Below are 27,807 nucleotides of genomic sequence, written 5' to 3' on the forward strand. Positions count from 1 at the left end.
TTTAATATCTTTGTTCAACACAGACACCAAGATCCTGGCTCAAGTGTTGGCCCGTCGCTTACACAAGTATTTGTCCTCCATTATTTCACCAGACGGGCTTTATTAGGCACTCTTTTTTGAACATTAGAGCTCTATTAAATATCATTTATACCCATGTTAAAGGTGATACATTGGAAACCGTAATTTGGCTTGACGCAGAAACGGCGTTGGATCGGGTGAGATGGGATTTTTTTTTATACGCTTAAAAAATGTGTCTTTAATTTTGTATCTTGGATAAAAGTATTGTATTGCTCCCCTCTAACAGCCGTCCGGACTAACAATAATCTGCCCCCCAGGACAGGGATGCCCTCTGTCTCCTTTTTGCCATTGAACCGCTAGCTGTTGCTCTGAGACAATGTGTTGGTGTTGAGGGAAAACATCGAGGGGGTATCGAACATGAAGTCTCTCTTTATGCCGACGACAGGATTTTATTTATTTCCAACCCATCGAACAGCCTCCGCAAACTTTTGGATAGACTTACAATAATAATAATAATACGTTTTATTTATAGGCGCCTTTAAGAGCCTCAAGGTCACCTTAATGCATACTTAAGGAATTTGGGACAATTTCTGGATATAAAGTGAATTTTGGGAAGAGCGAGGCAAAGTCTATCTGTACGACAACTGGGGAGTTTTGTGTATTTTAGCCCCTTTTAAACCCAGCTATAACAAGTTTAAGTACTCGGGCATCTGGGTGACAAGAAAACCACAAAGACTTGTATAAAACTATCTTCCTTTATTGTCGAAGCTTAAAGAGGATTTTGGAAAATGTGAGTTTTGCCTCTTTATATTTATGGTGGGGATGCAGAACAAGGAGCAAAGATGAATGTGATGCTGAATCAGCAGAAGACTTGGACTCATTTGATTCCAGCTTTGATATCATTGATTTCAATATGTCCATTTCTGTCACACTTCACCTTTAAAAGTGAAGCCATGTGGTTCCTGGAAGGAAAAACACGACTTTTTCAAGTCTTTGTCCTGTTTTTATGAGAAATGTACGACTTTAATGTGAAACATTCAGAGTTTTTTCTCTTGTTGTGTTTGTTTGAAGCTGCTTCCTGTTGGCTTCAGCTGTTTGGAGTTTCCATTTTCTAAACTTCTACATTCTGAACCTTCTTCAGCTCTGAACAGATGATGAAACACTGAATGATTTCAAGCACTTTGTCTAATAAACTTACATCTTTCATTCTTTATACAGATTGCAGAGCTGTGGTTTGTCAGAGATCAGCTGTGATTATCTGGCAGCAGCACTGAAGTCCAACCCCTCCCATCTGAGAGTGCTGGTGCTGAGCGACAACAACAAGCTGCAGGATCCAGGAGTGAAGCATCTGTGTGGTTTCCTGGAGAGTCCAGGATGTAAACTTGAAACTCTGAGGTCAGTCAGCATGTTTTAGTTGTGCTGAGATGAATATGATGTGAAAGTTGTGCTGACACTAAACTGCAGACATCAGGCTGATATTATACTGATCCACACTGAGGATCTTCATGGTAAAGTCTGTTTTCTTCTTCTCTGGTTTAGTCCATTGACTGCAGCAGAACAATGTTCACATTTCAAACAGTGATACTCAACGTATGGCCCGCGGCCCACACGCAGGCCGCGTGTGGGCCGCGGGCCATACGTTGAGTATCACTGCCTGCCCACCTTTCCTGATTCAGAGAGAGGGGACCCTGATTAACTGTGTAGCTTCTTCCTCACAGTTCTAAGTATCAGACACAACAATGAATAATCCACAGCTGACTGTCTTTAGCAGGTCAAAGGTCACGGCACACAGCAGACAGTCAGAAATATTCTAACTCTGATCATTTATCAGTTGTGACACTGTGAGACTTGATCAGAGGTGTGATCATCACAGCAGAGGCCTTTGTGTCAAAGTCACTGAGGATCAAACAGAAACACATGAAGCAGATTTTCCTCTTCTGGCTTTTTATAGCAGATAACCTTCAAAATATTCTGCAGTCGATCAAAAACTGAAGCAAACCATGAAGCAACATGTGAACATGAGCTGATGCTGCTGAAGTGAAGCAAAGTTACAGAGGTTTGATTACAGACACAGCTGAGAGTTTGTAATCTGTCATCATTTTAAAAAGTTTCCATGGAACAGCAGAAATGAGGCTTTACTGTCAGAGGCCGACAGCACTGAACACAACAGCAGACTGGTGGCTAATAAACAGTGAATGATGCAGAAACAGATGTTTGAAGCTGTTCTTGGAGTACACTGAGAGAGAGAGAGCTGTGCAGGCAGGAACAGCCAAAGTCAGAGAGAATTCATGAGCATATTGATCAAACGTGAAGCAGAGTTTGGATCTTCTTTTGCTGCTGCTTCACTCAGTTTTGGTTGGAGACAGATGAAACCTGCAGCTTCAGGATCTGTGAGCTGTCCACTTTCAGCCCCGACGGCGTGTCCGTGTACGTGCCGTCGAGTGAACGATCCACGCTCTGTGTTTCCATCTTTGTGTGTTTAGCTGCTCTCATTTACTGTTTTAGCTGTTTGCTGCTTGTTGAAATAGTTTGTGAGCTTTAACCTGAGATTCTGGCAAAATACATTTATATTAAACATCGATTCAGGATTGAATGAATCAACATCGTTTTATTCAAATTAAAACCATTTAAATGGGAACATGAATTTTTTACAGCCGCCTCTAATGCTGGGTAATGTCAGCTGGTCCATGTGCAGCTGGCTGTGAGGCTCAGGGAGCGTCTACAAAGTGCAACACTGAAAGAACATCATCCATAAATATTGAGTAAGAACTGGACTCTCATACAGCGAGACTCAAATGCCTTTAAACATCAGCTTATCCTGCTGATCCAAGTCCAACACTGAGTTTGTAAAAACATGTTTGTCAATCATTTTGTTTGGTTTCTGAGGAAAATGATTCAATAAGTTGCTGCTAATACACAACATTTCATCATATTTCCTCATAACCCTCTTTTGTCTGACCATTTGATCCCATTTGAATTTGCAATAAAGGATCCACAGAGTTTGGTGACAATAATGACAGTAGATGTTTGTGTGAAAGTGCTGGAAGCAAATGAGTGTGTGATGTTCTTTCAGTGTTGCACTTTGTAGACGCTCCCTGAGCACTGGTCTCACAGCCAGCTGCACATAGAGACCAGTGTTGTTAGTCCAGGTCAGAAGATGACTTGTTGGAATGAAAATGAGCTTGTAGTTTGTCTGCTTTAATAATGTGACTGGAAAAAGGTGTTGGACTTCAAATATGTCCATTTCTGTCACACTTCACCTTTAAAAGTGAAGCCATGTGGTTCCTGGAAGGAAAAACACGACTTTTTCAAGTCTTTGTCCTGTTTTTATGAGAAATGTACGACTTTAATGTGAAACATTCAGAGTTTTTTCTCTTGTTGTGTTTGTTTGAAGCTGCTTCCTGTTGGCTTCAGCTGTTTGGAGTTTCCATTTTCTAAACTTCTACATTCTGAACCTTCTTCAGCTCTGAACAGATGATGAAACACTGAATGATTTCAAGCACTTTGTCTAATAAACTTACATCTTTCATTCTTTATACAGATTGAAGAACTGTGGTTTGTCAGATATCAGCTGTGATTATCTGGCAGCAGCACTGAAGTCCAACCCCTCCCATCTGAGAGAGCTGGACCTGAGTAATGACTCCTCCTCTTCTTCAACTAAGAACAACCTGCAGGATCCAGGAGTGAAGCATCTGTGTGGTTTCCTGGAGAGTCCAGGATGTAAACTTGAAACTCTGAGGTCAGTCAGCATGTTTTAGTTGTGCTGAGATGAATATGATGTGAAAGTTGTGCTGACACTAAACTGCAGACATCAGGCTGATATTATACTGATCCACACTGAGGATCTTCATGGTAAAGTCTGTTTTCTTCTTCTCTGGTTTAGTCCATTGACTGCAGCAGAACAATGTTCACATTTCAAACAGTGATACTCAACGTATGGCCCGCGGCCCACACGCGGCCTGCCCACCTTTCCTGATTCAGAGAGAGGGGACCCTGATTAACTGTGTAGCTTCTTCCTCACAGTTCTAAGTATCAGACACAACAATGAATAATCCACAGCTGACTGTCTTTAGCAGGTCAAAGGTCACGGCACACAGCAGACAGTCAGAAATATTCTAACTCTGATCATTTATCAGTTGTGACACTGTGAGACTTGATCAGAGGTGTGATCATCACAGCAGAGGCCTTTGTGTCAAAGTCACTGAGGATCAAACAGAAACACATGAAGCAGATTTTCCTCTTCTGGCTTTTTATAGCAGATAACCTTCAAAATATTCTGCAGTCGATCAAAAACTGAAGCAAACCATGAAGCAACATGTGAACATGAGCTGATGCTGCTGAAGTGAAGCAAAGTTACAGAGGTTTGATTACAGACACAGCTGAGAGTTTGTAATCTGTCATCATTTTAAAAAGTTTCCATGGAACAGCAGAAATGAGGCTTTACTGTCAGAGGCCGACAGCACTGAACACAACAGCAGACTGGTGGCTAATAAACAGTGAATGATGCAGAAACAGATGTTTGAAGCTGTTCTTGGAGTACACTGAGAGAGAGAGAGCTGTGCAGGCAGGAACAGCCAAAGTCAGAGAGAATTCATGAGCATATTGATCAAACGTGAAGCAGAGTTTGGATCTTCTTTTGCTGCTGCTTCACTCAGTTTTGGTTGGAGACAGATGAAACCTGCAGCTTCAGGATCTGTGAGCTGTCCACTTTCAGCCCCGACGGCGTGTCCGTGTACGTGCCGTCGAGTGAACGATCCACGCTCTGTGTTTCCATCTTTGTGTGTTTAGCTGCTCTCATTTACTGTTTTAGCTGTTTGCTGCTTGTTGAAATAGTTTGTGAGCTTTAACCTGAGATTCTGGCAAAATACATTTATATTAAACATCGATTCAGGATTGAATGAATCAACATCGTTTTATTCAAATTAAAACCATTTAAATGGGAACATGAATTTTTTACAGCCGCCTCTAATGCTGGGTAATGTCAGCTGGTCCATGTGCAGCTGGCTGTGAGGCTCAGGGAGCGTCTACAAAGTGCAACACTGAAAGAACATCATCCATAAATATTGAGTAAGAACTGGACTCTCATACAGCGAGACTCAAATGCCTTTAAACATCAGCTTATCCTGCTGATCCAAGTCCAACACTGAGTTTGTAAAAACATGTTTGTCAATCATTTTGTTTGGTTTCTGAGGAAAATGATTCAATAAGTTGCTGCTAATACACAACATTTCATCATATTTCCTCATAACCCTCTTTTGTCTGACCATTTGATCCCATTTGAATTTGCAATAAAGGATCCACAGAGTTTGGTGACAATAATGACAGTAGATGTTTGCGTGAAAGTGCTGGAAGCAAATGAGTGTGTGATGTTCTTTCAGTGTTGCACTTTGTAGACGCTCCCTGAGCACTGGTCTCACAGCCAGCTGCACATAGAGACCAGTGTTGTTAGTCCAGGTCAGAAGATGACTTGTTGGAATGAAAATGAGCTTGTAGTTTGTCTGCTTTAATAATGTGACTGGAAAAAGGTGTTGGACTTCAAATATGTCCATTTCTGTCACACTTCACCTTTAAAAGTGAAGCCATGTGGTTCCTGGAAGGAAAAACACGACTTTTTCAAGTCTTTGTCCTGTTTTTATGAGAAATGTTCGACTTTAATGTGAAACATTCAGAGTTTTTTCTCTTGTTGTGTTTGTTTGAAGCTGCTTCCTGTTGGCTTCAGCTGTTTGGAGTTTCCATTTTCTAAACTTCTACATTCTGAACCTTCTTCAGCTCTGAACAGATGATGAAACACTGAATGATTTCAAGCACTTTGTCTAATAAACTTACATCTTTCATTCTTTATACAGATTGAAGAGCTGTTATTTGTCAGATATTGGCCTTGATTATCTGGCAGCAGCACTGAAGTCCAACCCCTCGTATCCCACAGAGGTGGACCTGAGTGGAACCTACAGCAACCTGAAGGATACAGGAGTGAAGCATCTGTGTGATTTCCTGGAGAATCCACGATGTCGATTTGAAACTCTGAGGTCAGTCAGCATGTTTTAGTTGTGCTGAGATGAATATGATGTGAAAGTTGTGCTGACACTAAACTGCAGACATCAGGCTGATATTATACTGATCCACACTGAGGATCTTCATGGTAAAGTCTGTTTTCTTCTTCTCTGGTTTAGTCCATTGACTGCAGCAGAACTATGTTCACATTTCAAACAGTGATACTCAACGTATGGCCCGCGGCCCACACGCGGCCTGCCCACCTTTCCTGATTCAGAGAGAGGGGACCCTGATTAACTGTGTAGCTTCTTCCTCACAGTTCTAAGTATCAGACACAACAATGACTAATCCACAGCTGACTGTCTTTAGCAGGTCAAAGGTCACGGCACACAGCACTCTGGGAAACAGTTTGGAGCAGGAATTCTTGCACATTTACAAACTGACACTGCTGCACGGCATGCTGGGTAATGCTAGCTGCTCAGGTATGGGCGTGCTAATGGCTGTGAGACTCTGTGGCTGCAGAACACTGAAGAAGAGAAAAGAGAGGTGGAGGATGAAGAAAAGAGGCGGAGATGAAGCAGAAGTTTAACTCTAGAGAGGAGCTGTGTCTGTGTGGGTGGGGCTCAGGCAGCTCCGCCCACACAGTGACAGTGAAGCAGGTGAAGAGTAATAAATGAAGACAGCAGACAGGATTTGATAAGCTGATGTACAAACATGTAGTATGATGGTGGCAGCTACAGAAACAGGTCCATACAGACTCAAGCGTGTCTCAGTCTGAATGTACACTGCTGTTATAAGAGCTGTGGAAACTCAGGTCAAAAGGACGTAACCACACTGCTGACAGTTCCAGGATAGTCCCAGAGTTACAGCATCATTTGTGAACATAAAGACAGAAAGCTCATCCAAATCCTGGGATTAAAAGTCTGTCCTGGTGGTGTCCAGTCAAACACGTCTCTGTGAAAGCTTCAATCCAACAGGCTCCAAAGTCCTTCTGCTCATTTCCTCGCCGGGTTCTTGATGCTCCTGTACCATCTCTCTGTCATCCTCCTCGCTCCCTCTTTGTACTCACAGTCTTTGTGCATCATTAACACTCACATGAGGAAAACCAAAGTTTTACTGGGCAGAAGATGATCATCAGTGACGCTGTCTTTAAAACACTCTTGTTAGAAATGTTCGACTTTAATGTGAAACATTCAGAGTTTTTTCTCTTGTTGTGTTTGTTTGAAGCTGCTTCCTGTTGGCTTCAGCTGTTTGGAGTTTCCATTTTCTAAACTTCTACATTCTGAACCTTCTTCAGCTCTGAACAGATGATGAAACACTGAATGATTTCAAGCTCTTTGTCTAATAAACTTACATCTTTCATTCTTTATACAGATTGAAGAGCTGTGGTTTGTCAGAGATCAGCTGTGATTATCTGGAAGCAGTGCTGAAGTCCAACCCCTCCCATCTGAGAGAGCTGGACCTGAGCTCCAACAATAAGCTGCAGGATCCAGGAGTGAAGCATCTGTGTGGTTTCCTGGAGAGTCCAGGATGTAAACTTGAAACTCTGAGGTCAGTCAGCATGTTTTAGTTGTGCTGAGATGAATATGATGTGAAAGTTGTGCTGACACTAAACTGCAGACATCAGGCTGATATTATACTGATCCACACTGAGGATCTTCATGGTAAAGTCTGTTTTCTTCTTCTCTGGTTTAGTCCATTGACTGCAGCAGAACAATGTTCACATTTCAAACAGTGATGCTCAACGTATGGCCCGCGGCCCACACGCGGCCTGCCCACCTTTCCTGATTCAGAGAGAGGGGACCCTGATTAACTGTGTAGCTTCTTCCTCACAGTTCTAAGTATCAGACACAACAATGAATAATCCACAGCTGACTGTCTTTAGCAGGTCAAAGGTCACGGCACACAGCAATCTGTGAAACAGTTTGGAGCAGGAATTCTTGCACATTTACAAACTGACACTGCTGCACGGCATGCTGGGTAATGCTAGCTGCTCAGGTATGGGCGTGCTAATGGCTGTGAGGCTCCGTGGCTGCAGAACACTGAAGAAGAGAAAAGAGAGGTGGAGGATGAAGAAAAGAGGCGGAGATGAAGCAGAAGTTTAGCTCCAGAGAGGAGCTGTGTCTGTGTGGGTGGGGCTCAGGCAGCTCCGCCCACTCAGTTTGTTCCCTCCTGATTCATCTGCATGTGTTCTGCTTCACACTGCTCACCTCCACCAAAGACTTCACAAACATCTTCTTTCTTTGAGTCCAGTTTGTCCCACAAACACTTCCAAATCTCCTCCTCTGAGATTCTGCAGCTTCTTGCAGTGTGACTCAGCTGACTTCTGACAGACCACAGACTGGCACAGCATCCACATGTGTCTCCTTTCAAACAGGCTCTTGATGTTTCCTCCCACATCATTCTGGCCTCTCAGTCTCCTTTGTTCTCCAGCTCTGTAGCTCCAGCTGGTGAAGCTTCAGTTTTCCATGTTGGTAACAGTAAACTACAGCCTCTGCTGTCAGCTGGGTAACTAAACAGAGCTGCAGCACGTCTCTGCGGTGGTGCTACATCCAGCCTGCAGACGGCCGTCTACATGTTGTAGTGGTTTACAGTCACCAGGGGGCGCTGTCCCAGCCATGCAGGCAGTGGGCTGCTCTGCTTGTGCTGTTGTTGGTGAAGCTGAAGTGAAAACGAGAGTTAAAACCCTGAACAGTGTCCACTGAGCTTCTCATGCTCTTCTCATGCTCAAAGAAGTTTAACAGGAAGGACGACTCGTCCATCAGGCGTCCAGCTGTCCGTGACCGTGTCCACAGCAGAGTGTGACCGAGGCTTCATGCTAACACGCACACATGAAGCTAATACCACCACGAGCAGCTGCTCAGTGGATTTGGAGGACAAATGTCTGCAGCTTCTCACAGGCAGTATGCAGAATGTGGATCTCCACAAAGACTGTGGAGAGCTCGTCCCACACTCTAAATCCAAACTTGTCTGCACAAAACTTCTCACACGTTCCCGTCACAAGTGTCTTCTAAGTGAAGCTACCAGGTTCAGGTCCAGCTTGTTTATCTGGAGCTGCAGGAGATGATCCATCCTCACAAAGCAACACAGACAGCAGATATGCAAACACACAACACAACCAAAGGATTCTCTCTGCATGTCTGTGGCTGATGCTGCTGGAACGAAGCTGTTTGAAACCTTGTTGTTCTGCACTTTGGGACCAGAAGAGGAACCTGAAGCTCTGTGCAGAGGGTCCAATGGAAGCAGCCAAGCGCTGTAAGTGTCTGCTGTACAGGGATGCTGGTTCAGCTGTGGCTCAGTTTCACAGTGTGACTCAATAAAAGCAGCAGGAAATCAAAGCTTGATGCTTTCATCAGTGTGGAAATAAGAAAGTTTCCTGTGACAGACGCTGGAGCTCTTTCACTCTCAGCTTCACAGTTTCAGCTTCAAACTTCTTCCAACATGTTTCTAACACGGCCACATTCCACCTTAATGGAGCTGATATCTTGTGCATCAGCACATTTTCTAAAGGCAGCGATCACATCTTTAGTTTTGGATGTTTAACTGCAGATTGTTTATGTGTTTCTAGCACATTAATTACAGCAGCAGCGTTGACCACAGTGCTGTACAAGAATCCAAAATAACTATTAAAATAACTCCTAATATTAATATCACACATCAAATATCAAATAACTCTCATGCTGTATTAAAAGCCAGTGAATACAAATGTGTTTTCAGAGCAGATTTACAGAGACTGACAGCAGGAGCTGGGGCTGTTCGATAGAACGATGTATATATGATGACCATATGAAAACGTCTATCGTTTCATATCACGCTCTTTGTTTCCTGCTTATGTGTTTGTGTTTTCCAGATAAAGCTTTCAAAATAAATCTGAAGATCCTGTTGAGACTTTTCAAAATAAACACAATACAGTACTGCGGTCGCTCGTTTATCGAGTTACGTTCTAAAAATAAGTCTCAGAATGAAGTAGCAGCTTTATGTTTTACAAGTATTATAGAAGTTTTAAGGCAGTTAAACCCTCACTGCACACTTTCTACACTTTTCTCAGACAGGCATGAACATTTTCACACTTTTCTCTCTTGTTTAAACAAAGTTCAAACCTTCATAGAAAAAAAAGTTCATTATTAAAGAGTGAAAGCAAAGTGTTTCTGGAACGTGTCAAATCAGCCTTTGCTGGCATTAAATGAGCTTCTGTGTGAGGAGCACTCGTCCATGGCCTGGGCTCCTCGCTGTCAGGTAAAGTTTCATAAAGCTTTTGAGTTTTTCTGCAGATAATGTTGGTGTCCAGCACGATGTTCTTTTTCCTGCGGTCACTGAGCCACAAAGCCAAAGCTGACTCCATCCTTACGATGTTCTTGTTGTGGACAGTTACAACCTTTTTGCCTCCTTGTTGAAACTATGATGGTCAGCATCTTCCTCTGCCTTTGGCTGCTACCACAGGTGCAAAACGTCTCGTCATCATTGTTGTTTGTTGGGACAAAACGTACAAACATACAGTGCAGCACTGCAGAGTCACACTGCTGTAAATTTGAACACATTCTGTACTGTACAGGAGACACGGCACGAGATTGGCTGACAATGGTCTACAGCCAATCAGGACGCAGAACACAACGCGCTGTAAAAAACAAAAGCATGCAAAATTGCACAAAAAAGATCAGCGAAACAGCGAGGCCGCCAAAGGTGAACTGTGTTACAGCGAGGGACCAGCGTATATGTGGTTGTTGGGACGATAAATGTCTTTGAGCTTGTGTCAGAAGACGAGCTGCAGCTTTCTGGACCAGCTGCAGTCTTGCCAGGCAGGTCCCACTAACTCCAACATATAAGGAGTTACAATAATCCAGCTGGGACGTCATGAAAACGTGGATCGCCCGTTCAAGGTTTTTAAAAGATATAAATGATCTCACCTTAGATAAAAGCCTCAGTTTGAAGAAAGACCGCTGTACAACTGAGCTCAGCTGTTTTTCAAATTGCCGTCAAATATAAGCCCCAAATGTAATAATGCGATTTAATAAAAGAGCTGAACCAGTCTAATAGAGCGCCCTTGATGCCGCCATGCTCCAATGGTGAGGTCAAGATGCTGTGGTCAAGGCAGCGGTCAGATCCAAAAGCACAGCGGAGTCTCCTGATCAGTGGCTGATAAAAGATCATTAAGAACTTTTCAAAGTGCAGTTTCAGTGCTGTGAAGAGCTTTAAAACCAGACTGAAACCTTTACAACAGATTGCAGCTGAACAAATATAATCTTTTACAAAATCTTCGACAGGAAGGGAAGCTTTGAAATAGGCCTGAAATTTGAGCGCACAGAGGATCCAGATCAGGTTTTTAGTACAGGCTGTACAACAGCATGTTTAAAACAGGCTGTACAACACCTGAACTAAGACTGCTGTTAAAAATCGCTAAGATGTCGGAACCGACAACCTTTAAAATCTTTTTAAACACGTGTTGGAACAACATCATTTGGACAAGATGATGTCTTTATAGCATCACATCGTTCCTCCACCTGATCAAACCACACAGGCTCAAACTGATCAAAAACAGCTGAGCAGGTGAATATTTTAGCCCCGGTGCGATCTCGGGCGAGAGTATCGATGATGGCCAAAGGGCAGCGTCCAGCTCTACGGCCGCTGAAGAGCAGACTCAACAGACGCGCGTGATGTGGATCCTACTGCTCTAAAACTGGAGCTTCTTCAATCCATTAAAGAGGACATTAGTACGCTGTTAAAAGAAGAAGTCAGAAATGCATTGAAAGAAGATTTTGACAATATAAGGGCTGACGTGCAAGGACTGAGAAATGAGATCGCTAACAGCATGGCGGCGACGTGCGGCAAAGTTGATGGAGTAAAGGTTAGAGTGAAAGAAGCTGAGGATGGGCTGTCAATGTGGAGCGATGAGGTGACCACCCTGCAGTCTACAGTAGAGAGTATGAAGGAGGAGCTGTCTGACCTGAAGGATAAATGTGATGAAGGCAGGAAGCGAAGAGCTAACATCCACATCATAGGGATCCCAGAGGGCCTGGACTCGAGCTCCTCCACGGCCGTATCCGTGCTACTACGTGAAGTGCTGGGTATGGATAAAGACGTTATTGTCGACCGCTCACACAGGAGCCCTATCCTGAGAAAGCCAGCTGGTAACCCGCACGCCGTCATAGCCGAGCGTCACTACTACCAGGATTGTGTGGCTACGCCGTGCCAGGGCCCAAGCCCCGCTTGAGTTTAACGGACAACCTATTGCAATATTACGACTGGGCGATATGACCCAAAGTTCATATCTCGATATTCTTTAGCTGGATGGCGATATACGATATATATCTCGATATTTTTGAAGCCAGAAAGTACGAACAAAAAGAGAGTTCTTAGTCAAAGCTGTGTCCCAAATCTCACACAGGCACATTTATTAACATACAGCGTAGATGTACATGAAACAATTACTCAGAAATAAATGATCAGCATTTATTAAATAATAATGCTCCATAAATAAAAGAAAACAATGTTGTTTTTGTGCATAACAAAAAGCTCACAATCGTGCAGTCAAAATGTAAACAGACGCTGAGCATAATAACAAGCAGCTGCTCTGTTCCCAGGTTCTACTGCGTGACTGACAGCCTGGAGTTTGAAACCCTCTTTGTAACCGTGTCTCTTACAGGTGCCATTTATGGTCCTTATACACACTCAATACAGTAATATTACGTTGAAGCAGAGTACGTATCACTCCGCGAGGCTCCTCGTAGCTGTAATGCTCCAACAATCCATCAAGCGGTGCGACCTCGTAGCTTAGTAAAGTCGTACCAAAACATCTTTTGAAAGGTTTCTGAGCGCCGTGTAGCACATAAAATCGGTTCGAGGTCAGTAAGCACAACCAGAATTCATCCATAAGGCGCACTGTCGATTTATGAGAAAATTACAGGATTTTAAGTGCAGAAAATATAGTTTATGGTTTTCCTTTGATCTTAGCAAATATCTACGCCTCTAATTGGGACGACCACAGATTTTTCACTAATGTCTTTGCGCGGCTCCCCAATATGTCATCACACAATATCATCTTTGAGGGAGACCTAAACTGCTCATTATCTGCTATGGACCACAGTTCACACAAAAGTACACTTAGTCCAAACTCAGCATGCGTCATTCAGAGCTTTCTTGATAATTATGGGCTGGCTGATGTATGGAGATTTCATAATCCTGCTTCACGTCAATACTCTTTTTTTTCTAATGTCCATGAAACATATATTTGTATAGAAAAACGTCTCCCTTTAGTTACAGAATGTGATTATAAGACTCTGGTGATTTCTCCTCTTGTTTTTTCAATGTGTATTCCTGATGCCTGCTCCAACTATCAGCCATGGAGATTCAACTCAGTGTTGTTAGCAGATGAAGAGTTTGTCAGTTACAAAAGGTCTCAAAGACATTTTTTCTATTAATCAGACCACAGAGATGTCATCATCAGTTTGTCTGCTTTAATAATGTGACTGGAAAAAGGTGTTGGACTTCAAATATGTCCATTTCTTTCACACTTCACCTTTAAAAGTGAAGCCATGTGGTTCCTGGAAGGAAAAACACAACTTTTTCAAGTCTTTGTCCTGTTTTTATGAGAAATGTACGACTTTAATGTGAAACAGTCAGAGTTTTTTCTCTTGTTGTGTTTGTTTGAAGCTGCTTCCTGTTGGCTTCAGCTGTTTGGAGTTTCCATTTTCTAAACTTCTACATTCTGAAGCTTCTTCAGCTCTGAACAGATGATGAAACACTGAATGATTTCAAGCACTTTGTCTAATAAACTTACATCTTTCATTCTTTATACAGATTGCAGAGCTGTGGTTTGTCAGAGATCAGCTGTGATTATCTGGCAGCAGCACTGAAGTCCAACCCCTCCCATCTGAGAGAGCTGGACCTGTGGGGAAACAACCTGCAGGATTCAGGAGTGAAGCATCTGTGTGGTTTCCTGGAGAGTCCAGGATGTAAACTTGAAACTCTGAGGTCAGTCAGCATGTTTTAGTTGTGCTGAGATGAATATGATGTGAAAGTTGTGCTGACACTAAACTGCAGACATCAGGCTGATATTATACTGATCCACACTGAGGATCTTCATGGTAAAGTCTGTTTTCTTCTTCTCTGGTTTAGTCCATTGACTGCAGCAGAACAATGTTCACATTTCAAACCTTCAAAGAAGAAGAAAAATCCTCCACTGGAAAATTCACTGTGAAACTCTCAAACTCTTCATTGCACCTTAAAGTCTGTCTGACACTGAAATCCAAAGCAAAATGTGCGTTTGCTTTACAGACAGCAGTCCAACACAAACATACACACATCATCCAAAACACAGTCCAACATCCAAATCTCCTCCACTGCCAGCATGAATGATGGGAAAGAGAAGGAGGAACACTCTGACATTCAGGGTTAGAATGAGTTTCATCAAGCAGACTGTGAAGATCAAAGCTGCATTAGAAAGCTTACATGAATGAATGAGTGGACAGAAGTGGACAGAGATCATCTGAAGCACTTCAAAGGCTTTAAATCAGCACATTTCTCTTTATTCTTTATCAACTCTGTTAGTTTCTCTCAGTTTTCTGTGGAATGAAGCTAACAGCAGGCTAATAAGATGCTGACCAATAGGTTTCTATTAAAGGTTGTAATTTGTATATGAAAAAGTGCTTTGGCTCAGCAGGGATCAGCTTACAGGTAGAATACAGCTGCTGGATGGGATTAGCATGTCATAGCTATCTACCAAACTGCTAACTGGGGGATTTCAGGCCATCTATGGATCATTTTTGCTAACTGTTTATTCAGCTTAGGCTCACAGGGCTGCAGCCTGTGCCCTAGCTGTCATAGGGCAAGAGGCGTGGTCCACCTGCACAGGTGAGCAGTCCATCACAGGGCCAACAGAGAGCGACAGAGAAGCACTCCCTCACATCCACACCTACAGCCAATGTAGAAGCACCAATGAACCTAAGCAGCATTTCATTGGACTGTGGGAGAACATCCAACCTCCACAGAAAGGCCCAGCTGACCAACAAGCTTCAACCTACAACCTTCTTGCTCTAAGGCACTAGTGCTAACCACTTTTGCCCATTTCAGCCCAAATCCTGCATCTTCCTGTTTCTGACTCCAGGCCAGCTCCACTAACACTTTCTCATCAGACACTGCCACCTAGTGGAGGAAGTCTTAGTTCCATTTGAAGCTTCAGATTACAGTTAGTTCCTTTACAAAGAGGTGGAGGTGGTGGGGCCACAGCACCATCATCACTGAGTGCCATAGGACACTTAACCTTTGTTTCCATATGCTGGGAACTTCCTGTTGTTCCAAGGAGGACTGGAAAATGTGTGAAAATCTCCCAGTCACTTCCTCACAGCACACTTCAATCATTTCCCTCCCACAGCATCAGGACCAGGGCTTTTTCTCTCTTTGGTCCCACTAAGAGATTTCCACACAAACACCTCATCAGTGGGACTCTCAGAGCTACCAGCCCTTTGCTACAATCACAAAGCTCTTCATTGAAATCAATGATATCAAAGCTGGAATCAAATGAGTCCAAGTCTTCTGCTGATTCAGCATCACATTCATCTTTGCTCCTTGTTCTGCATCCCCACCATGGACTTCATTCCTTTCCAAGCCAGCCTTGAGTGTCCTTTATTCAGCTCATCCTCTGCTTTACTTTTACACCTGATTTTAGCTGCTTTATCTCTCTTTCAACAGGTTTCTGTGCCTCAATCTTTTTCTTCTCTCCCTCATAACAAGACAGCTTCTTCTGCCTGAGAACATGTTGGAGTGATTTACTAATCCAGGGCTGCTTATTGGGGAAAATACTTCCTGTTTCCAAAGTAATCCCCATTTTTCCCAGAAAGAAATGTCAGTAGAAATCGATGATCTAAGTGAGAACATGAGCCTTTCAAAAGTCCCAGTGGGTGCAGTCAAAGCAGTCCCTCAGTCCCAGTATAGAGTCTTTGGTCCAGACTGGAACAACTGTGTGCCCAGTTTGAGCTCTCTTCAGTGCTATGACCTGACAGACCCAGAGGGGCCATCACATCACATTTAGAAGCTCCCCTGATGGAGCCACAACACATGTCCAATACTTAGTCTGTCTTGTTGGACCAACTGGAAGAAATGATTCAAGGACTTAGTCACAGAACAGAGATTCAAATCTCCAAAATCCAACTGGCTGCATCAGGACATATAGTCTGAAACTCTGCACAGTTTCCTGTTTGAAGCTGCTTCCTGTTGGCTTCAGCTGTTTGGAGTTTCCATTTTCTAAACTTCTACATTCTGAACCTTCTTCAGCTCTGAACAGATGATGAAACACTGAATGATTTCAAGCACTTTGTCTAATAAACTTACATTTTCATTCTTTATACAGATTGAGCTGGTGTGGTTTGTCAAAGATCAGCTGTGATTATCTGGCAGCAGCACTGAAGTCCAACCCCTCCCATCTGAGAGAGCTGGACCTGTATGGAAACAACCTGAAGGATCCAGATGTGAAGCAGCTGTCTGATCTTCAGCAGAGTCCAGACTACAGACTGGAGACTCTGGAGTAAGTAGAGTGATGGAGTGAGTGGGTGGTGCTGTCAGCAGTATTGTACTAAACACAGTCAGTATAAAACAAAGATCCAGTGTTTCCTGTAAAGCTGCAGCTTCTCAGTGAAGCTGTGAGAGGAGAACGGTGACAGGCTTCAGGATTGGACACAAACACTTCCTGTTTCTCACCTTTATGGTCACCATAGTAACGGCTGACACGCTCTGATCAAACACTGTCAACAGCCAATCAGCTCTCTGAACAAAGCAGCACGCAGACCAATGACTGCATTGATTTCCAAGTTTAAAGCAGTGAAGAACACAGTCTGTAGGTGAGGAAGAATTTAGTGAGAGCAGATGTTTGGATGGAATTCCTCCAGTTAACAGCTGGAACCGTCCATCTGGATTGTTGGGCTTGTTGTTGGGGTTCCTACAGAGCTCAGAGTGGACACACCAAGGTTCTTCTAATGAATGAAAGTCCAAACTCAAACTAGGAGGGAAAAACATTTTCAGCAACTTCAATAAAAATCCAAAGATTAGAAAAAGTGAAGCAACAATGAGTCCTAGTACAGTCCCAGCACTGACGTCCCTGCTGCTCTTTATACTGGATGTGCTGCATCACTGACTGACAGCTGATGAAGAGTCTCTGGAAACACTCGTTTATCTCCTCTGCTCTTCCTCCTTCTCTCTGCAGGTGGAGCTGATGATGGTAAACAGGACGGTGTGTGTGCTGAGAGAGGAGCAGCTGTGTCCTGATGATCCAGAGAGGTTGAAGCAGCAGCAGCTTGTGTGTAGAGACGCTCTGACTGGGCCATGTTACTGGGAGGTGGAGAGGAGAGCTTCATCCAGCAGTGACTGACAGAGGAATGAAGTGCAGATGACTGTCAGTGCTGCAGAGTGAACTGCTCTGAGAACAGCTCCACTGTCAGACACAATGTAGAGTCCAGCATCAGCCCTGTGTGTCCCTCTGGATCTGACAGAGGATCATCAGTGTATCTGGACTGCTCTGCTGCTGCTCTGTCCTTCTACAGTCTCTGCACAGTCTCTGTCTCACTCTGGAAAGATTTTACAACTTGTTGTAATTACAGAACGTTAATATAATATTCAAACATGTGATCTTCTCTTTATTTCTGAATCTTTACCAAATAAAGAAAAACCAAACTAACAAACAGAAGCTGTCGTGTCCTTTTTCACCACATCTGTGAATCTTTTCTGTGTTTTTCCTCTTTTCCTCCTTCCTGCAGCTCCATCTTCATCATTCTGTGTCCAGTATATGTGAACACGTCCAAAGCATCTGAGCCTCATGTTACCCGTTTGTGTGAGTTACGCCTGTCGTTGTGTTGTGGTGTATAAATAAGGGGCAGGAGACAGCGCTGGATCTCTGAGTTCTTTACTCTCAATTTCTGCAACATCTGCAATATCTAGAAATGCAAACCTGTGAGCTGTGTGTGTTGTGCGTCTGCTCGGCCACCTCTCCTCCGGCCATGCTGGAAGCAGCTGTGCGTTTGACAGTTTTATCGACTCGACAATAATCGAACAAATTAAATGTTCAAAAATATCAACTTAAGCACTTCAAAGTCAACAAAAAGCTTAAAACAATGAAATAATATTTCACTGACAAAACAACAGCTCATAAGAACGATACACAAAATAATACAGAAACAAACAAATAAAAGTTATTAACCAGGATCCATGTTTTTGTCACAAACACTGAATCAGCTGATTCACTCTTTATGTTTCTGAGTTTGTTTTGTGATTATAGTTCTGGTTTCTGTTTCTGTGTCTTCACTGTGTCCCACGTCTCCTTACTTTGGACTGTCTGTCCTGTCACTGAAGGTGTCTGCCCAACAAGGACGTGGTGCTGAATGCATCCAGACCCCTGCTGGCTGTCTTTGCAGCTTCGGTCAAAGGTACAGTGTCCACTGTGACCCTGAGAGCAGGACACAGCCAGAGGTGAGTCAGCAGTTACAAACTAAATGCTGCTGACATGAATCAAACTGCTGGATAACCCACTGCTCATGAAAATGGCACCTTTCTGTTGCTTTTTGAGATTACTGAGAATATTTGAATTGTGACTCAGATGGCAGATCCAGGCTCTCAGCCTCCAGCTGAAACTTCCAGTCCTCCCCCAGCCAGAAGCTCTGATGCTGGGCTGAGAGACTTTGATCCTTCCCTGGATCCAGAAATCCAGGAGGGAGAAGGAGAACAGGACCTCCTTCCTGATCTGGAGAGGCCTGAGGGAAAGAAAGATGGAGCAGACAGAGCTTTGAACAAATCCAAACCTCCTGAGCTTCACCTCCACAAAGGTGCAGACACTGATGCACAGATTCACATGTGACACCTGCAGCGTCCAGCTTGTGCCGCTGACATTATCTCCACTCTGATACAAGCCTCATTCACTCGCTCACACACGTTCATACAATCACCTTTTCCTCACAGTCACACACATGAATGTAATGAGGGGAACTCGGGGTTCACTGTCATTCCTCAGGATCCTTTGATATGCAGACTGGAGGCTCTGTGGATGAAACACCGACTGTCTGAACCACTCTGAAGTCTTCATGATGGACTTCATCCTGATTAACACTACAATACTTGTTAGAGGCCTTTTATATGTAATAATATTCTTTTCCATTAAAGCTCTGAACATTCTCACTCTTTCTTGACCAGGTGTGACAGGTGAAGGACACCGGCGAATAGGAGGACAGAAGCTGAGAGCCATTAGTCACATGACTTCAGCTGCTGCTGCCTCACCAACCACTGGCCCCTCGGTGAGTCTAGAGTTACAGCAGTGACCACAGGAAGTGCACACGTGTGATCTAAAGCTACATGTGGGCCTGTGACCATCAGTCTTCTCACTGTGGTGGACGGGTTTGTGAGTCCCTGTGATGCTGGGAGTGTCCAGGACAGTCGCTCCTGATCGGGTCTCTCATGGAAAGCTGGTCCCAGGAATTCCTGGAAAATTCCTCCACAAAAGAGAACTGGGAACATAAGTGCAGAGTGACAGAGGTGCTCAGCAACCCTGCTGTTATATGGGAATAGAACCAGAATAGTCGGCAACCAGTTGAGTTAAGTTAGCCAAAGAGATGCGACTCAGACTGACTTCATCATGTTGGCAACGTGTCTGCATTGATAAATTCCAGTTATTGACAAATCAGAGAATAATTCCAGTCGTTCAGAGACAGATTGTGATTGTTTGGAGGATGTAATCGTTTCCCTTCAGGGAGCGTGTTGGACGCTCAGTGTCCGGGTGATTAGCTGGCTGATGCAACTACTTAGAATCAGTTTGTGAATATGAAGAAAATCAGTGCAGTCACTGGACAAACTCTGATTCTTCCTAGTTTCACTCTTGTTTCAGTCCAGTGTGACTGAGGTGGTAAAAAATGATCTGACTTTTAGCCACACAGCTGTCTGCTAGAGAAAAAGCCTTTGTGCACAACTTTCTTAAAGGCAAACGGCACCATGTTCACTGCAGCTGCAGCAAACGCAGCAAAGAGTGAAAGTTGGACTGAGAATGTTGTGACTGTTTCATGAGAAAGAGCAGGAAAACAAGCATCACACACCCAGACACAGTGCTGGGATTAGAATTAGACTTTAGAGCCAAATGTAGGACAAAAGCTTTAATATGAAAGAGGAAAACCCAACAACAGCCAGAGCATGAAGCTCAAATCTATACCAATCACCAAGAAAGCTGACAGGCCTGTGACACGTCAGAGACGCCGTTCAAATCATAAAGAAGTTGGTTTATTGACAAAATGTAAAAAACCAAAAGAATCAAGTCAACCTTCAGTTTCGAGCGAGTAGACCAATCAGGCACAGCAGCAGCTCTAGAATAAGCAACAATTTGATGTATTACAAACAACCTTTCATATACACACATACATATGGCTCATATGCTGTTTAAAAAGGGCTCAAAGACCCAACAGATTACACAAAGTACAAAAATACTTTCATTCAGACAACAGTCAGCTGTGCACGAGACAGAGAGCCGACTACAGTTAGTAACATGGACTCACTTTGTTTCAGACACGAGACAAAGTAACAAAAAGCCACAAAGAGCAGAAACATCAAAAAGGAGGCAGAGCAGCAGCAACTCTCCATGAGCTGTGAGGCTAACAGCCACCCACACTTCCTGTGATGCATAATGAAAACAACATTAACCTGAAGGATGATAACAACAGAAAGAAGTCTAAGCTAACGTTACACAGCGCTCACACAGCGCTGACTGTACAGGCCTCACACAGCTACGACCTGCATCCACAACACCTGATTCTACTGAACACAAACAAGTTAATGATATATGAGCAATCCAGGGAAGGCTTCCAGGAAGGTGAGGATCCAAAGACAGCTCTACAACAGCATCAGTCAGCAACAATGTTACTAATCACTGACTCTTTCATCCTTTTATACTCAATCAAAAAGTGCTGTGTTCACATTTGTTTCTGCTGAAATCCAGAGACTGAAAATGCGTCTTTTTAAAGTTTGAATAAACTGACTGAACTTCTCACGAGTCCAACCGTGAGGAACACTTCCCCCCATGACACATCACAGGACAACGTCTCAGTGGAGGGGGGACAGTAGCTCAGTTTAGGCAGTCACACTCAGAATCGATGCCTCCAGTCAGGGTCAAACGTGGTCCTCAGAAACCTGCAGATGTTTGGGCCAAGCTCTCACTGGTCTCTGCGTCTGTAGACTGAGCTGATGTTTCTCCAGGTGTCTGGTAAAAGGACGATGCTGCTGTCCAATGAGGCGAGGAGAGAAGTAGCCAAACAGGCGAGAGCCGTGAAGGAGGAACGGCGGGCAGCTCTGGATGCCCGACATAAATACCTGATGAGCAGGCTGGCAGACGCCGGCAGCCTGGAGGAGGCGGCGATGGAAGACGCCATCGTCTCTGATGACAGAGTAAGTTCAGAGACGTGATCCTTCCTCAGAGTTGAACCTTTGAGTCATTAATGTCTGATTCTTCCAGTTCAGTCTGATCCATGAATTCTTTGCTGCAAACGGATCCAAGAAGCTGATTTTCTTCTATCAGGATGTCAAACAGTCAAACAAAACACTTCAAACACATCAGTGCATCAACTTTAATCAACTTCATTTGGTTCAAATGAAGGAATCTAACAAAGCACTCACTAAAATGAAACACCAGTTAGTTTCCCGAGCTCAACAGGTCGAACACCTGAGTTTGGTTTGCGGTGCAGTTTTTATTTCTTCTAGATAACTTGGGTTATTTGCACAGGAAGGTTTTTTAAATGTATTTCTTAAGTACGATCTTATATGGGGGTTGATTTTATAGCATAACAGAATAATGTAATAACTCTAATAGAGTATAAAACATTTGCAGAATGAAGTACAAGGTGAAGAAAAGTCAGAACGTCCCTGTTTGAAAATACAGCCTCAGAAGGTCAGAGATGGACAAATTCAGCTACAGAAACATGTGGCCATTTTTTTAAAGCCATAGAGCATATTACAGACGACACAAAGAGCAAACACTGTAAACTTCTAACCACAGACCTCACACAGCTCACACACGTCAGAGTGAAGCTGTCATTTCCTGAAGCTTCCACACAAGAGAACTGGCAACAAGGTGGAGTCCTCATGGATCACTAGCAGAGAAATGTGGGTGGGTGCCAGACCACATGGACTCGACTCACTTTCTTTCATACAAAGGAGCAGACTAATGCTGTCATCCTTAAAGACTAACTAGAAACAAGCAGTGCGCTCGCATCGACTCGACTTGTTTTGCAAGTTTGAAGTGAGATGGTACTTTGGAGTCAGCCTCCCGAGATGATGGCTGGTTTTTGAAAAACATCTCATATTTATACAATGAGTAGCAGACTTTCCTGACTTGCAGAGGTCAACGTCCTCCTCAGTCATGCGCCATGAGTGGCACAGATACTATTCATCAAATAACTAACATGGCCTTGATTGTTACTCCAGAGACTTATCTGCGATGTAGCTTTATAGCATTTTCATTAGCAATCGTATGATTTGTGTTACAATGACCTTTGTGGACGGGCCCGGACCCCCAGGCCTCGTCCGTGACGCCGACGGTGAGCGCAACGTTTTTGTTTTCTTGCGCTTAAAATAACCTGATCAGCGTTCTGCGGACGGTTTGTTTACATTTCTCACATCTGTGATTGTTCACACGGGTTGGACACGAGCAGAGAGGGCTTTCAAGATGAAAAAGCCAACGTGAAACTTTAACGGACGACAAAGTTTTTCAATCAAATCTCCGTCACACCCTTCCTTGACCTCATCACGTTATCCACCTTAGTCAAGGAACAGTGGTTCGGGAAAATATGCATTTGTTTTTTGGACCAGTTTAAAACGTATCTCGACTCGTGATGTGCGGATCGATACTGAAATATCGATTCCTCCGATACCCGTCATTGTGTCCGGCCCCTTGGCGTGCACACTCACAACAATGGCTGAGCGTAAACAGAGTCATGTGCAGACGTATTTTACCTCCACGAACAGCTGAGACGTGGTTTGCCATACATGTGGCAAGAATGTGAGGTGTTGTGGTAACACCGCTGACCTGGTCAAACACCTCAGAGTGAATCATATCACAGAATATGACGAGCGTATGTTGAGGCGAACTGAAGAGGAGGAGAGGGAGAGGTGCTGCCAGGGCGAGACAGACGTCTCTCACGGAGTCCTTTAATGCTGCAGGCAGGCAACAAATAGCCACAACTTCAGGTTTTTCATTTCTATATGATAATTCTGCATCATTAAGTGATAAGAACAAGTAATCTGATGTCCTGTGATCATTACGACGCTATAATTTGAGATAAAATAAAAGATAGAGTAAAAAAAACAAGTTTTTGTACAGAGTATCGTATCAGATCAGTATCGTCGATACCACCCTGAATTTTACTTGGTATCGGATCGGAAAGGAAATCAGTGGAAATCAAATCCTGCTTCTACAGGTGTCCAGTTCATTCACTCTGACCCCTCCAGATAAGCGTTGCCAGTTCTCACTGTGCTGTAGATCACATTTTCTTGTGTTTGGGGTTATAACGGTTACTTTTGAGGTCTGTGTTATAAAGCAAGTTAATCCTGAATTTAACTGGAGAAGACAAATTCCCACTGCGTGGTGTAGTGCACAGCCAGGCATTCTTTACATTAGTTCGTTTGACAAAACCAAAAACCTGAAAGTATTTACTTGGAGTTTGGTTTGATGAAATAAGTGCCAGAATCAGTGAATACAAATGATTCCAATGACATGAAAACTGGTCGAAGGACAAATCCCTCAAGAAAAGCACGACTAGCACATTAAGTTTTTTTGTAATCATCATCATCTCTAACACCATGCGCACAACAGTGATTTTGTTACAGAACACTAAGATAGTAAAATCTGGGAAATGATGATATTTCTTTCCAAAACTTCCTGTCTGGAAGACATTAAAGCTGCTGTGCCACCTGCAGCTTCTTTCAATCTATGTTATGTGAATATATCTTTTTTTGGGGGGGTTTGAACATCCATTCAAACTCACTCTCTGCCTAGCAAGTCTCATTCCCTCATTTCCTTGGGGTCCAGCTTCACATACGTGGCACTGAGCCTTTTCCTTTGTCACCTCTTTCTGCTACATGCCTAGCCTCCCAGTTTCTTGGTCTATTTTCTTCATTTCACTAACTACACTTCTTTTTCTTTGTAAATCTCTTCCTTCAAATACTTTCAAAATCACTTTTCTTTTTTCCCTTTCTTCTGTGCAGAGAAGACGTCAAACCCCTTCTTGGCAGTTTATCTCAATAAAGCTGTACTATCCCAGCCATCTGGTAAGTCTTCCCTACTACCCAGAGCCTGTTTATACTCCTGCATGTCTCTGCCTTCACTCACTTCCTCTTCTTGATGTCCAAACTCATCCTTCAAACTACCATTTGATGCTGCATAGCTGCATTCTCCCTGACACCTCCTTGTCTCCTGTCTTTTTGATTTCACCTTCTGCATAATATTTAGTTGCCCTGTGTGCAGCTTCCTCCACTTTCATATATTTCTACAAGTTCCTCCCTGTTCTTGAAGTATGTGTGCACCACGGCCATTTCCACTTGGAAAATCTGCCCCACATCTGTCTTTCTAGATTTCTCTCCTAAACACCACACCTACCCAACACCTCATAACCTCTGTTCCCTTCACCTAAATGTCCATTGAAGTCTGTGTCAATCACCACTGTAGTATGTGGTCTCTTGCACACAAAATGTGTCTACCCTCCACCTCCATAATATGAGTCCGCCAGCCCTCCCATTGCCAGTCAGAGTCCATAACAAGTCAAAAACATAAACAGCTCGAACGTATTATTTATTTAAAAGAGAGAGAGAGAGAGAGAGAGAGAGAGAGAGAGAGAGAGCTCAGTTGTCCTTGCTCTAGCATCAAGAGTCAGTGACTGGCTGTTCACTGCAGGCTCAGCAGTCCAATGGCCGATCAGCAACAACACAAATAAAAAAATAAGACACGTTCTTGATTATGACAACAAACCACATCCAAAAAAATATGACAGCAACACTTTAAGTTTTGTGTGCATTCATCATGTGCAACTCTGCAGAAAGTCTCATGTCAAGGATGTGTGGACAGGGGGGCTATTAAAAAGTTCCAGTATACAGAATAGAAAACCATCAAATGAATGAAATAAAATCTGTTGTCACAGTGGTTTTTGAAGGAACGATTACTTCACAGATGGACAGCCTCATTATATTTTAGTTAAATCTGATGATACACACTTCACGTCACCCTAGTTACATGTTTTTATTTGCCATGTGTATGTTATCCAAGGGAGGGAAAAAATGAAAAAGAAAACTTTTGATGTGTCCAGACATTTCTTCACATCAGCTGCCAGCAACCAGTTTCAGCATGTACAACTGTTGCAGTAAGTGTGCTCATGCAGACCAACTATGCTGGTCCACTGTTCTTAATGGTGCTGCATGTTGAGAAAGAAGTGAAACAAATGTTTTGTTTAACAAGTCCACTAGTGTTAGAATAACTTGGCATTTCCAATCTGTTTCTGCTGTAGTTCAATGAAAGGTTTCAGTTACTTAAGTTTGAGAAAAACCAAAAAAAACGTTGGTCAGCTTCCCTCAGGGTCACTCCACGGTTGATGACATGGTCCACTATTGTAGCTCTGATGTCATCAGCAATTCTATTTCTTACTCTTCTTACCCGTCCTCTCCCCCTCCTCGTCCTCCTCTTGCTCCTCCTTGTCCTTGTCGTCCTCTTCATCCTACTTCTTCACCTCCACGTCCTCTTCCTCGGCCTCCTCTCACTCTTCCTGCTCCCTCCATTGTACTCCACACACAGAGCTTACCTGTATCATAGTGCTTAGGCTGATTGCAAAGTGAACTAATTATCTAAAAAAGCTTTCACATGTGGCAGTGTGCCAGACAGTTGACAAAATAGTGTAAATAATGGCCATAAATGTGTATAGTTTTGCTAGGAGTGCGTTGATCATTTGGAAATTGAGTGCAAAGCAGTGAGTTGTGTTTACAGTTCTGCAAAAAGAGTGCTGTGCAGTGGATTGTAGCTACAGGTTTGCAAAGTGTGTGTTACAAAATGGCAAACTGAGTGCAAAGCAGTGTTTGTGCTTTTAGTTTTGCACACTCAGTGAGTGGTTTTGCTATAAGTATCAATAGTTTTAGGAATTGTGCTGTAAGAATCACAGTTAGGGTTTAAGCATTCAGAAAAACCTGTAATAAACGCACACGCATGCGTCTTCAGCATTACTGGGTTTCTGCAGCTCCTGGTTTCCTGTTTAATACATTCACACAAGCAATCAAACGCTATGAATCGTTCCACAATGTTTGCAGTCACTTTTCTTATCCCTCCTGACTCAAGAGCATAAAGCGATCTACGTTAGCTCTGGGAATTCTGACGGTCGTTCAGTAAATCTTTGTTTAATCTCTTTATTTGCTTTTTGGAGAAGTGAAGGTACAAAAACCTCGTCAATCAAATTTGCTTCGGTGGACAGAAAACAGCCGTTGTAGACTGTTTGGGGTTACCTTTTATAAGTATTGAATTTTCAAAAGTGAAGTCAGTTCTTCTGACCAGGTTCAGACCAGGATGAACACAAGTATGATACTGGACCCACTAGAGAACTGGTCCCAGCTGTGGGTTCACCTCCTCCTGCTGAACTCATAGGACAGACTCTAATGTAGCATCACGTTCATCGGTCACTCCTGACCTCCTGTGAAGCATGATGAATGTGTAATTAATGACTTCATTATTTGGGGCATTATTGCTCTAAAAATCATATTAATAGTATTATTATTATTGTGCTTTAGGCTGCACTGATAACGCAGAGGTCTCTTCTTCCTCTGGGCTGTTTAAAGGGCCAGTTTGTCCAAAGCTGTGTATATACCAGCTGCTGTCAGGCTTCAGATGTCTGCATTAGTCCACAGTCCACTGTTTGTAAGCCATTGCTTTACTGCAAAAGTTCCCATCTACTGTAAAGAAATGGAGATAAGCAGGCACATAATATGAAAAGGCATGCTGTAGCTGACTTTGTCTTTTCTGATCCATCGGTTTGTGTGGCTCTTTCCACAGGAGGGACCTAACCCACACTTTATTTACTTATATGATAAGTTTAGTGGAGTGTAGTGCAAAATACACAGTGTTTACTTTTAATTTAACAACATGAAGCTGCATCAAGTTTCCATGGTGACTGCTCAAGAAATTCTGCATTCATAAATAAACATCAGACTGTCAAAAGAGCTCATCTGTGCGAGACCACCGAGCTGAGAGCATTTTCAGGTCCAGATCCCCCGTACGCCATCGTTGGAGAGCAGTTGACGTTTTTCTTCCTGACTTTGATTTGAACACGTTTAAATGGAAAAGAGTCAAGGAATCTATAAGCCTATCAGGGTATGTGACGCTTTTGCTTTTACTGCATTTCAGTAATTTGAAGAATTTGATGTCGTTTTAAAAGTTGACAAACTGAGAATCATTTTAAGTAACAATGACTAAATTGCTATTTCTTTGACAGGTGTTGTTCAACACACCGATTTATGAAACAGCTGTAAAGATCTGCTGGTATCTTCCGGGCTACAAGGCTCAGGTTAGACCCAGATTCATGCAAACCAAAGCTGACAGAAAATATCAGGTCATTTCTGAGGACCTGAGAGTGGTGGTGATTAAATGTCTCCTTTACTTTTAGGTTGCGATAATGACGGAGTTTCTCAGACTTCAGCAGGAAGATCTAATTCCACCGAACCTCACTGCTGAAGATCTGAGAGATCTTTTGGTGGAGGAGAGCAGGGAGACGCTCAGAGAGCAGTGAGTTACTGTCACACCTGAAAGTCTGTTTGTGATGA

At 43.2% G+C, this 27,807-nt stretch overlaps 1 protein-coding gene across 1 annotated transcript in view; it reads left to right on the plus strand.

Moving 5' to 3' along the window:
* LOC145424441 (ribonuclease inhibitor-like) overlaps nt 1-17,675 on the plus strand; it is a 92,151-nt gene extending 74,476 nt beyond the window's left edge. Inside the window, exons 3-4 of the mRNA XM_080297778.1 lie at nt 16,352-16,525; nt 17,201-17,675. Coding sequence (XP_080153904.1) covers nt 16,352-16,525; nt 17,201-17,210 — 184 coding nt within the window. The 3' untranslated portion in view covers nt 17,211-17,675. The remainder of the gene's footprint in view (nt 1-16,351; nt 16,526-17,200) is intronic.
* The last annotated feature ends 10,132 nt before the right edge of the window (nt 17,676-27,807 follow it).

This window comes from Astatotilapia calliptera, chromosome 23 (assembly GCF_964374335.1).
Source record: "Astatotilapia calliptera chromosome 23, fAstCal68.1, whole genome shotgun sequence".
NCBI classification, from domain to species: domain Eukaryota; kingdom Metazoa; phylum Chordata; class Actinopteri; order Cichliformes; family Cichlidae; genus Astatotilapia; species Astatotilapia calliptera.